Source organism: Pholcus phalangioides, unplaced genomic scaffold (assembly GCF_987345545.1).
Source record: "Pholcus phalangioides strain wild (caught in Gottingen) unplaced genomic scaffold, Ppha-v1.0 ptg000010l_1, whole genome shotgun sequence".
Taxonomy (NCBI): Eukaryota; Metazoa; Arthropoda; class Arachnida; order Araneae; family Pholcidae; genus Pholcus; species Pholcus phalangioides.
In genome coordinates, this window is record NW_028301603.1 from 12,974,072 (window position 1) to 12,986,730 (window position 12,659).

Here is a 12,659-nt window from a genome sequence, read left to right on the forward strand (position 1 = left end):
TTCGCAAAGCAGGTTCAACATTTCAGTAATTGAAAGTTTCAGCATACAAGGACTGTATAAAAGTTAACTTTTTCATTGTTTACGTATAACGGAACCTGGAAAACAATATGGTATTTGAAAAACCGCTTGTCATTTGAAAACTTCTTGTAATTGAAAGTACAGTTCTAAAGTCAACGATTGCAGAGGTAATTCTGTGTGGGCTGTGGCTCGCAAACTATCTTTTTATAATTGCATCTGTTTTTTTTTGGTATTAGTTGAAGACAACAGTAACAACATTGTTGAGTTGAATCTGTTTTGCATCTTGCCCTCACTGGTTTAGGGGAGAGTAAAATCATTATCTTTGGCAGCAAACACAATTTTGATAAGCTCTACAATCACGGAAATCACATCAATAATAATAATTCACATTCAAAATAACAAAAAAAATTGTCGTATACCGAGTCAACATCAAAAACGTAACTGTAAAATTTATCAAATAACAATATAATGCACTAGGTGATTTTGAATCTAAACGTTATTATTGCTTTTTTTATTTGAGAGATATTGTCCGATGGGTTGCTTCAATTTATAATCCTCTTGTTACGAGAGGAAGCAAGGATTATACTATAATCGACTAATTTCATGGAAATGAAAGGAAATCTTTTTGAATATATTTTTCGAGATAATGATGGATTAGCGAATTGACTGCATAGTGCAAGATTTCGATTATAAACCATCCATACAATGGATGAAGATATTACTGACCTTTTATTTTCAATTTTTTTTTTTTCGAGAGTGAAAAGCTACAAGCTAATTTTAGGATGAAGACGGGAGAAAGAAAGGCTTAAATATAAAAAAAATTTTGCTGTCTTTCTCCCGTTTCTTTTTTAATTTTACTTCTTTTCTTTTTATATCAACAAAGTTTCCTAAAGAACTAGGAATAGATGAGTCTTTGCAAAGGCAAAGGTTTTTAAAATGTCAATCAACTACGGTATGAATGCACTACTAAAAAAATGTTATAGATTCAACAATGTCAAAAGAGACTTTGAATCAAGAGCACTTATACATTAGTACCTTGTTTCGCTGCAAAATTGCAACTCGTTCTATTCTAAGTATTCAATATATATATAATCTCGAACAGCCTTTATTTTTCCAGAAGCAAAAAATGTGTGAAAAATAAAGTCTCTAACTGACTATTTTTTTTTAAATCTTATTTTTTTTAGCGATATTACTAGGAGTTTTTTTTTTCTACTTTACCATGGTTTTTAGTGCACTATGATGGGGAGGGGGAGGAAAAAGGTATATGGATAGAAGGCAAGTGGCAATCGGAGAAACCTCAGTAACTGAGGTAAAAAATGTATCTATCTATGCAAGAAAGTTCAGCTAAACTACAGACGTCACGCGTAATAAACTTGCAAAATGCCAAAAATTCTTGAAAGATATTTTGAGGCCCCATAATCAAATGTAATGAAATCTCAATGGGCGGAAGTTAAGTTTTTTTTTTTTCTCGCACGCTTTCACTCAGTCTCGCATTCACTCTGTCTCACTTCATGTATTAAAAGTTCAGAAAGTAATAATAATAATTATAATTATCTATAAGCTGTGAGGTAAAAGGGAATTTACAGTGCAATGTTCCTGCTTAGATGAAAACTTTCAGCACCAGGCAGACACGCGTCAGATTTCTTGATTCTAAACTCGCCATGTTTTTTTTCCCGGAGAGGAAATAGAAAAAACAAAACTGTTTAGTCGAAGCATTTCATGTCCCGCTCTTTCCGCCGATTCGAAACAAGATTAGAATAATTTAGTAGAAAAAATTCAATACTTTGTTTTGTTTTTTTTGTGTGTCTTTCCAGCAAAATCTTTCCATAAAAGCTGCCGACTGGAAAAACACGGCGAACACACACTCTACCCCGCAGGAACATCAAGGCTTCTTTTTTCAAGAAATCTGATTATACACAATAAAACCCCTAATATGTTATCAGCAAATAACCTTGAAGAAATAAAGCAGCTCCAGTTCTTTTTTTTAATGTCCTATATTCAGCTGCATTCTTGTCTTGAGAGATAGAGAGAGAGATTTTAGGTAAATAATTCTAAACTGTACAATTTACAGCTTAGGAAGGTTGCGTCTTTGTAGGCGTGTTGGATGCAGCTCCAGATGTCTGATTGGTTGCATCGATACCGTCATTGCTCTGAACAACTGTGAAGTAACGATCTGAAAATGAATCTGTATGAGCGTGAATTGATTCATTATGATGAATATATAAAAGTAATACAGTCGAATCCTGTTATAACGAACTTGAAGAGTCCGAGAAATTACTTCATTGTAAAGGATTTCCAGGTTTTTGCATTGTTCTTATGTAAACTTATCTGGGTATTTGAAAAGTGTTTATTAAAATGAGATTTTTGCTATAACGGTATTCATTAGAACAGGATTTGACTCTCTCTGTACATATAATCTTTATATTAACTACACACAGAGATGATATATAAATAATTCCTAATTTTATTATTATAAGAAAAATTCAAGCTTTAAATTCTTGACTACTACTTAACCGTACATGCACTTTGTACACATTCCTCTATGGAATTTCTAACGAATCAGTACATACTGGAATGTGTGTGAACCTAATAACGTGAAGTTTGTTTCTGTGCAGTGCTTGTTATGTGTAGTGCTACCATCTGCCGTCAATTTTTTAATCATGCGTAAAGTGCAATGATTAATTAATTACACAGTGTAGGTCTGTTGCTCTCTGTGGTGAGATATTTTAACGGGGAGTTTGGTTCACATTGGGAACCGCAGAAAACCAGCTTCAGCTGACCACCACTGTAGCGATGGTGGGGTTCAAACCCTGGTCCTCATGACACGAGTCCGTCACTATGACCACTCGACCACCATAGCAGCTAAATTCTTGACTGCAATATATGGCAGTGGATTGAAAATTTGAAAACGTCTGCAATAGTTTCTTCACACCCGAGGCAAAACTGACTGAAAGAAATAAATGGGTTTTATCCTGTGTAATTATGCATTTTTGCCATGGTTCCATACAACAATGTAAATGTGGATTGCAAGCCTTTTGTTTGTCACATTCTCAAGTGCCTTCGCTGCTGCTCACTGCACTTCTTCGGAACTGGAGAATCGTTGCTCCTTAAGCAAATTCTTTACCCAAAGAAAAAGTCCCATGGGGCAACATCAAGGAAATAAAGCTGGTTGTGAAAGTTTTTTTTTTTCAAACCGAGCACAACTGAGGTCTCTCGCCATAAGCGATTTACTACCTAGTGAGTTGTGCCGGAAGTGTAAGTGTGGGTGTACCTAACAGTCTGAGTGCGTATCTAGTGTTGTGTATGATTTTTCAGTGCTGCCATCTATATCTCAGAAGTGAAGTGAGTGATGTGTAATGACTGAATATTTGTACTGTTTGTAGGACTGTTACTCTCTGTGGCGAGTTTTTTTAATGGGGAGATCGGCTCGCATTTGCGACTCGAAGATGGGAACCACAGAAAACCAACTTCAGCCAACCACCACTGTGGCGACGGTGGGGCTCGAACCCGGATCCCCGCGATGCGAGTCCGTCGCTATGACCACTCGACCACCACAGTGGCGGTTGTGAAAGTATTGGAATGCAATGTTTTGATGGGTAATCTCACACCAGATCTTTGGAAAGCCAAGTTGTGCTTGTTCCATCCTGATAATGTGCTGGCTCACAGGTCCCCACCCTGGTGTCAGATTACCTGTCAAAATATCACATTCCAATACTTCCACAACCAGCTTTTTCCCTCTGATCTGGCTACATGTGACATTTTCCTTTTTTCCTCTGATAAAGAATTTGCTTTATGGGTAGCAATGATTCTCAGGTTCCGAAAAAGTGCAGCAAGCAACAGCGAAGGCACTAGGGGATGTGACAAAAAAACGTTTAATCCACCCACATTTACAAGCGTATGAAAAATGGCAAAAATGTATAATCACACAGGGTAGTTACTTTGAAGGAAACACCAAATAAACAGGTTCTATATGTATTCATTCTTCCCTACTAAAGTAAGTCTTAGAACTTTTCGAACGTTGTAGTAGATATTAACTAATCACTCAATTCCTTGCAGTTTATGACGAGAGTGACTCTAATTATGATGATGAACTAATTGATTTTGATGTGCATTAAATGAAAAAGAACTCATTAAATTCCTCACCTCAATGATAAATATGATTTTTTTTTATGTATCTTAAAAAATATCTTTGTTAAAACTAGAGCAAGTAATGAAATGCTGCAATCAATAGGCGTGGTATTTACCTTCAATTTCACCTTCGGCCCCAATTATGTGAGGAGGATCAGAATCGGGATTGGCACCAGGCATGAGACCAGCCATCATGTTGTAGTCTAAGTTCTCATCTAATGCGATAAATGGCGCACTCCATCTAGGAACAGGCGTGGTACGAGGTGTTGTGCGGGGCGTTGTAACAGGTGATGTGAACATAGTCAAATTCGTTGGGCTGATCATTCCACTAATAGCGCTAACCGGGCTAATGTTTGAATATGAGAAAATCTGGAATATATATTGATACCATTATAAACAAATAATTCCTTATATCTGCTATTTTTAATGATCACATTTTTTTTAGCAGGTATAACCTGATATCAACTGCTAAATGTTTAAGCCTACCTGAGGTGCTTGAGGATGGATATGGGAAAAACTGTTATCAGATCGTGGTAAAGAAATATATGAACTGCTGCTCATCACGGCTTTACTGCTCTGAGCTGTGTCTACTGTGCTACTACAAGCAGCTGTACCTACAAAAATAATGGCATCACCTTCTTTTGAGTTCATTTTCATTCTATAACTCACTTCAGAGTAGCATGAGTGAATGGAAATGTTATTTACTCTCAGTTAAAATGCACTTGAATACATATTTTAAACAAACAAAAGCTTGATTCCAGATATAATGAAATAACTTAAAAAAAAATATGGCACAGACAAACTGCATAAGCTCCTCAGACAGGGTTGCATGGCTTAAACTAAGGTGCACAACCTTTTCAGTCCAAGGGTAGGATATATGCAGTATTTCTGCTGCTTGCAGGCCAGAAACTAGTGTATTAAGCTAGCGCAGAACCCTTGATGATTATGAGGCTTTTCTACAGAAATTTTAACAAATTTTGAAAGTTTCAATATACAGGGTGTCCCCAAATTCTGCATTTACTCGGGGGAACAAGAATCCTCACTTGAAGTAGATAAAAGTGTCAAAAAAATATATTTGAGAGTTACACATAGTGTGTCTATGTTACTCTTAGTTATGGTCATACTTATGGGACAGAATTATTTTTCAGGCTATTTCATCGTTTTAATAAAAACAATTTTGTCAAGTGTGCCAAAAAACCCACTTTGAAGTTTTAAATTGTGTGAATTCGTCATCAATGAAAATTTCTATTATATTTTTTTTTCTTTTTCATTCGGTCATCTAGTTATACACATAGCTTCAGAATTTTTTCTCTCTCTGCCACCTTTATTTTCTGCATCAAAGGACTAATTAGACCATTATTTATACAGTTCACGGTTGATTCCGAATGGCTTTTTTTATGTTTCTCACCGAGAGGTTTGTACGTCATGCGTTTGATGTGCAAATATGTCCCAAACTTTAAGTTTCACAATAGTAAGACATTGACATAACTCTAGAATGTGATCTATAAATATATATTTTTTTGGCCGTATGTCTTTGTATGTAGAAATGAATGAAACCTTTTGGGTTTGATAATACGATTGAATAATCGACGTTTGCGTGTACCCAAAATTCCATAACGAACATGGCTATACGCGTTTCGGAACTATATGAAGTTCCTTCATCAGTAGCAGAAACAAAGAAGAAAGAAAATATTGAAAAACTCCTTATAGCGGGAGTTACTCGCTGTTGTAGACAAGAGTCAAATTTGAAATGAACCGGCAACAAAAGAGTAGAGGAAGAGGACGAAAAAAGCAAAATGGCGGAGCCAATCGCAACCAAGAACGTGATAGTGATGCTGATGGAGAAGAATAATTATTGTAGAAACTGTTGCCAGATTTTTGAGAAGGGTGGTGTGCTAGATTGGTCGTTGATCAACTGGTTTGTGTTTTTTTTGGTGTGGAATGATTCGAAGAAATCCAAGTCAGACGGTGAGGGGCATTTTTGGATGATTTTGGCAGAAGAGAAGTCAAATTTATGGTCAAAGGACCAGCAATGTTGGGCTATGGATGAGCGGTTAAAGTCTTGGTTGCTTACTTATCTTCTATGCTCATTTAAACGGTATTTTAGGGCATGTTTAGTTTGGCCTATATATGATAATCCACATTGGCATGAAATACAGGAATGCAATTTGGTTATTGTTTTCTTCCTCTATAGTGAATTGAATATCAATTTTGGTTTGATAATACGAAAATTAATTGAATATCAATTCACTAGATCATTTTTTCAATATTTTCTTTCTTCTTTGTTTCTGCTACTGATGAAGGAACTTCATATAGTTCTGAAACGAGTATAGCCGTGTTCGTTTTGGAATTTTGGGTATATCTAATGTCGATTATTCAATTATATTATCAAACCCAAAAGGTAATTCATTTCTATGATTACAGAATTCACAGAAATACTGAACAAGACTTTTGTGAAAGAAATTATTAACAGCAAAAAGCACCAAATTCATAAGCTTTTGAGATTAACGAATGGAAACCAATTCATATCAAATCGATAAACATACCAGTAGAGGTAGCAGGAGGCGTAGGAACCTGTTTCCTGTTGTCTCTGACAACTGAACTGGGCACAGAAGACTCAGGCACTGGCGATGTGTTAGATGGCCCCTGAATAGCAGAGCCGTTGTTTGTGGGAGGGCTTGGTGCAGGTTGACTCAGTTCTGAGAAAGAGGCAAGTTTACCTTTTGGAGTTTGGTAAACAAGAGAATGCAGATATAAACAAAATTTTACATAATAAAAGATGAAACCTGCAGAATCAAAATTATATGTATCGCATGAATGAATGCCCAATCCAGAAATTTTGTTCCAGGAACACATAAAAAAGCATTATAAAACAATTTCAACACTGTACTGAAATGTATAAAACTTTTTTCATAACTAAAAACTTTAAAACTAATAAAGGCGCATTTCTTTAAAACTTATTCTTATTTTGAAACAGTAAAAGGTGTTTATGTATGCTCTTCCCCGAAAAATCCAACACATTTTTAAGATGTGATCAATTCGAAAGAGAAATTTTAACTTGTGTATTTTCATGTATAGCTCCCTTAATAACATCAAAATAGGCTACAGAGTTTTATTCAAAAAACGAAAAAAACAATGAAAAGAGTAAATACATGGAAAAATACAACTCCTAATGCATTCCGACACACCATGGGTGCTATCTTCAAAAAATAAATACAACCAATATCATGCTGACTGGGAATCTCCCCCCTTGGGTTGGTTGCCAAATCTTAACTCCTGGTTGCTCAGTAAAAAAACAATGTCTGCTCAAGTCAAATATTGCTGTCATTCTTAGCCATAACGTTTGACTTGAACAGATATATATTTTTTGCTGGGGTCTTCTACTGAGAAGTAACTAACCCAAGTGGGATCCCTGATCAGCATGGTAATAATTATGTTTATCCTCTGAAGATGGCACCCACAGTGTGTCGAAATGCATTAGGAATTTTGTATTTTTCCTTTTTCCATGCCTTTTTAATTGTCTACTTTTGTGATTATATCAAGCCAAAGGATTATTTACTCTTCCATACAGAGTTTCATATTAACACAGCTGTATTTAGACATGTACAAGATGTGCAGCTACACAAGAAAGCAAACTTTGCAGTTAAAAACTTCAAAATTTCTTTGAGTTTGTTCAGTGGGAGGTGCAAAATATTAGACTACACAGGAGCATAAGATTCTCAATATGCAATATGGGCCTATATTCATCACTAACTTTAGACGCTAGAATTAAAACCTTGATTATTAATTTATTTTTCATAATTCAACTAAGCAAATGGTCATTTGCATAGACACACAAACACATTAATTTCAGGAAAGTTACAAACTCTATCGTTTCTATGGTATCACAGAGTGGAGGCTTTGCAATTTCCTCTAATTTTTTTTTTACGCTGGGAATGGCCATATGACATGTATACCAATGGTGCATTCCGTAATTTTGAATGAGCAGATGCAGTTTGATCATATGTAGCTTAGAAGAAACATTGGTGCTGTATGTGCTAGAGTAATCATAATATGAATTTATAAATCAAAATCTCCTGTGCAATAGATAGAGTGGAAGAGAAAATGAGATGAGAAGGAGGTTAGAGAGTATAATTAGGAGGAAGATGGTGAATACTGTCACCATAGGATGAATGAGATAAATAGCGGAATTAGAAGAATGGGGAAGATAGTAGTGTTGGAGCTGCAGGTGCTGTGGGAGACAGAGCAAATACAGTATTTGGTAGCACAGGGGCAGATCATCTCCTATATTCATTTAGAAATCAAAATATCCTGCATAAAACTCAAGCCGAGCATCAACAGGTCTGAAAGACTCCAAATGCTTCCACATTTGTATACTAATTTTTATTCCTCCCCCTCCTTCAATATTCTTAGTCTTTAGGGATGCTGTGACAATAATCCGAGTTTTCAGACTTCCATTAATTTTTTCTGTTTTATAAATAGTGTTGTATCTTATTCAATGGCAAAATTTACATATTATGCATAACAGAAAGAAAAAGAAAATAATTGTACCTGTCGAACGTATTATTGCTACAGGCCTTGCCATAGGTGCTGGGGGTGGGGGAGGAAGCATAGAATTGGAGTAGAAGTGAGGCAGCTTTGTGGAACTTCGACTTTCTGTGTCCTCCGTAACCTGAAAATCAAATCATGAGAAAACACCGAAATTGTTAAAAATTTGTGATCATATGGATTTAGAAAATTCATAGAATTTAAAGTAATAATTTTAGTAAATTCATTAAATTTAATTTGAAGTTTGAACTACATTTGTTTTGTTGAGGATTACAGCATTATGGATTAGAAAGGCATCATCAACGTGAGATATTCCTGAATCAGAAATTTACCTGAGGACTTGGACCAGAATTCTGAGCTTCTTGGCAGACTAAATTAACAAAGTCGGAAAGTGTGTCACCATTCTCTTGGTACTTTCCAGGCGTGATATAATATGTATTGGAATGGGGAAGGGGTGTAGTCATGCCTGATGCCTGAGAGGTCATGTTCATTGCCGCATGCTGCTGCATACCTGAAAAATTCATCAAGGATTATCCATATAGCATCTTTGTTCGTACCCAAATGTAAGCTGAAACAGTGATAGTTTAAAAACTTGGCTATTTCTGGCAGAGTTTTGGCTACTTTAATTCACCATACAGTTAGTTTAGATTTATTAAATCTTCAGTGGAACCAATTTAATAGGCTCCCATTGATATTGAACATCACTATAGTTAGAAATCCTGATCATTCATATTTTAAACATAGCATAATCTTCAATCTGGTGCCCACTGAAACATCCAAGGGGCCCCCACAAAATGTGGGTAATGCTATATTTCCCAAAATACCTGACCAAAATGATACAATTCCAGCACATAAATATGAACTAGGTAATATACGACAAGAAAAGAAGTGGTTAAGGAAAACAAAGAATTACTGACGGAGATGTTATTTTCAAGTGTAAGCTTACCATCTCTTAGTTTTGTTTGGTGAGCCACATCTGGAGATGCCATGCCAATTTCCTTGGAGGGAGTGTGCGGGGTTAGAGGCCCACCTGAAACAGGCATAAAGTTGCTGGGAGCCTCTGACTTTATGGTGACAGCGAGGGGATTATGAGGGGAGTGGGTTGAGCCAGGATTTCCAGACCCTATTAAAGAAAATTTAAAAAGCATGCACTAAACAATGAAAAACATCTCCGAGCCACTACAGATAAGCAGCACGAGCAAGTCCCAAACAATAAAAAAAAGTACATTTCCAAACAAAATGATAACGAAAACGTTCAAGAGAAAGTTAATATTCATACCCAACATAAACATAAAATTACTCAGAGGTTTCAATATCTCTTTTCAGCAAATTAAACAAAGATTTCCATGCATATATAAATATATGGATACATAAGAGCCACATGCTTCCATGTAATTTTTCCCTCCCCCAAGAAAAAGATATACATGACAATAAAGAAAATAATAGGCGTAAATAACATTCATAAAAGAAATTTTTTCAAATATTCAATAACAAAAGAAAGTAATGGAAATTAAGATATCGGCAAGCAAATTTCAAATGCTACAAAGCTACATACACAAACTGAAACAGCGATTGAATGATAGAGAAAGAAAAAAGTATTCACAAGAAATGAATCGCTCCGGGAACCCTCACATTATGATGATTTCTACTTTTGTAGACAGTTTAATGGAAATATTGAGCATATATAATATTTTATAAACAGTATCCCCCTCCCCTGACCATATATCAATGACATATGCTTAAAAAGGAAAATTTGAATGTAAAAAAATCTGAATAGAAATTTTTTTATCATGAAATTAGAACTTGCTGTTTTGCATTTTTATATAAATGTTCTCATTAATCCGTTTACATCACAGCTTGAAATCTTACCCAGTTCATAAATTTGATGCACTCAACTCACTCGTAACTGCATCAACATTCATTAACTAAATTGGCTTTTACCTACCAGGTACAATGAAAACTTTGGCAGGCTTCTTTTACAAAAGGGCAAAACTTATTTGGATTAATAGAAGAAAAAAGTCAAATTACAGTCTTCAAGTATTTTCTCTTTACTTCCATAAACAATAGCAAATTAGTCAACATTTGACATCAAAGCAACTAGTATTGTGGCAAACAAACTATTTCACTTTCAGTAACAAGGTTCATACTCATTTTCGTAAAGAAATTTCCCTGACTTTTCTAGGTTTTCCAGTCTGATTTTTTGAAAATTTCAAGTAATTTTTTAATAAACAAAAATTATATTACAATTAATTATATACTTATCATACTAACATTATAATCATAGATTATTGATTATTAAAATTTTTTCCACGCATTTATGCTTTTCAAATACACCTGATGGAAAAATTGAACACAATCAAGGAATGCAAGATTTCCCTTTTCTGCAATAACACTGTCTGAAAAAATTACCTTGAAATTTTTTCCAACATCCTTGAATTATTATAGCACGAGTGGGATATCAATTTCAATGCGCCACAAGATTTAAACCTTCACCGTTTCTTCTTTTGTGACATAATTAGTCAAAGATTTAATTGGTTTCTCTGCATCACAATTCTTTGTGCTTACACTCCACATTTATGTTAGCGCTAGAACTAAAAAAATTAGTAATCTCTGGGGGTTGTTTACAAAACTCCTCCGATTTCACACACGCTAGCGAATAGCTTGTTTGTTTGTGTAGCTCAAATTGTCAAATTGAACATTTTGTGGATAAGCAGACACCACACTTTATACGGGTCATTTTTTCTGCTTCAATGAAATCAGCCTACTAAAGATTCAGGTTTTATCCCCCCCCCCACCCTTCTAGAAAAAGTTTTCTTGAAACTTGTCATCATTTTCAAATAAAAATACCCATTTGGAAATATCTCTCGCTCATAATAATACACATGCTTCATCTGGGCATTGCCCACTAAATCATTTTGCAAAATTATTGCAATTGAGCTTTTCCCATACTTCTTATGTGTGGCTTTCTATGGCACACACAGTTACAATAAGATTGCAGCAATACACTATTTCACACAGACTTAGGAAATCCTCATTTGTCCTCGGCAGTTTTTATGGTTTCATTGTGAGATTTACAATTATCAATATTTACCATGTTATCAGATTGAAATTTATGTTCTAAATTTCTCATTGAGGAAAAAAATGTTTTTTCTTTATTACTTTTTGTTTTTGATCAGACATACAACAACCATGACTACTTTTCAGGTTCGTTGTCAGAAATCTCCAGATTTTAGAGCAAAAATGGGCTATTTCCCCCGATTTTCCTGACTTTTTTTGGTAAAAAAAAAATTTCCCTGACATTTCCAGATTTTCCCCGACCAGTACGAACCCCAAGTGATAAAGGATAATAAAACTTACAAAATATTTTGCAATGTGGAATGCAAATAGATTAAATTCACAGTAAGGTGAAAAAATTCAGTCCAAGCAACAGAGAAATTGAAAAAAATGCACTCTTTGAAGAATGAACAGCAAGAGTGTTACAACAAAGCAGTTACAATAACCGCACATGTTGAAGGAACAGTCAAGCAGGACATTTTATAAGAAATTTAAACATGTGGATCAATTAAATAGTGAGAGGGCCATGTGTAAAATCCAGCAAAAAAATTTAAGGTGTACATTAAATAGTCCTGAATTGTGCAAGAAATGCCACAAAGATGTTGAGAATGCATTTGTTATTTTCTTACATTTCACCTAGGTAAATATAATTTTATTCTAGGCAAATCATTACCTGAAGTAAAATATATTTGGTTTAAAATTTTTTTTTTTCAGCTGAAATTTCACAACTTGTGCTGCTTATAATAGTGAATATTCATCAAAATACAAGTCAGAAATATAAAATGCACAATTTTTTTTCTTATTTCTTAAGTTTGGAAATAAAAATTATATAAAACATATTTCACTAATGTGTGTGTGTTTTCAGTTATGCAAGATTCCAAGTAAATTTTCATATTTTTTCCCTCTTTTTA

The 12,659-nt window shown here is 34.8% G+C and overlaps 1 protein-coding gene across 10 annotated transcripts in view; it reads right to left on the reverse strand.

The window, feature by feature from the left end:
- Window positions 1-1,312: 1,312 nt before the first annotated feature.
- Window positions 1,313-12,659, reverse strand: part of LOC149080948 (nuclear factor 1 X-type-like) — an 85,868-nt gene continuing 74,521 nt past the window's right edge. For 3 of the 10 annotated variants that reach the window (XM_089237648.1, XM_089237645.1, XM_089237649.1), the window contains 7 exons: window positions 9,641-9,817; window positions 9,027-9,205; window positions 8,698-8,818; window positions 6,693-6,866; window positions 4,633-4,760; window positions 4,263-4,515; window positions 1,313-2,191 (listed from right to left, as the gene is read on the reverse strand). In XM_089237648.1, the coding sequence (XP_089093774.1) occupies window positions 2,091-2,191; window positions 4,263-4,515; window positions 4,633-4,760; window positions 6,693-6,866; window positions 8,698-8,818; window positions 9,027-9,205; window positions 9,641-9,817 (1,133 nt within the window). In that variant the 3' untranslated portion in view covers window positions 1,313-2,090. Of the gene's footprint in view, window positions 2,204-4,262; window positions 4,516-4,632; window positions 4,761-6,692; window positions 6,867-8,697; window positions 8,819-9,026; window positions 9,206-9,640; window positions 9,818-12,659 lie in introns of all 10 variants that reach the window. The other 7 variants (XM_089237644.1, XM_089237643.1, XM_089237642.1 and 4 more) reach the window with 3 other exon arrangements.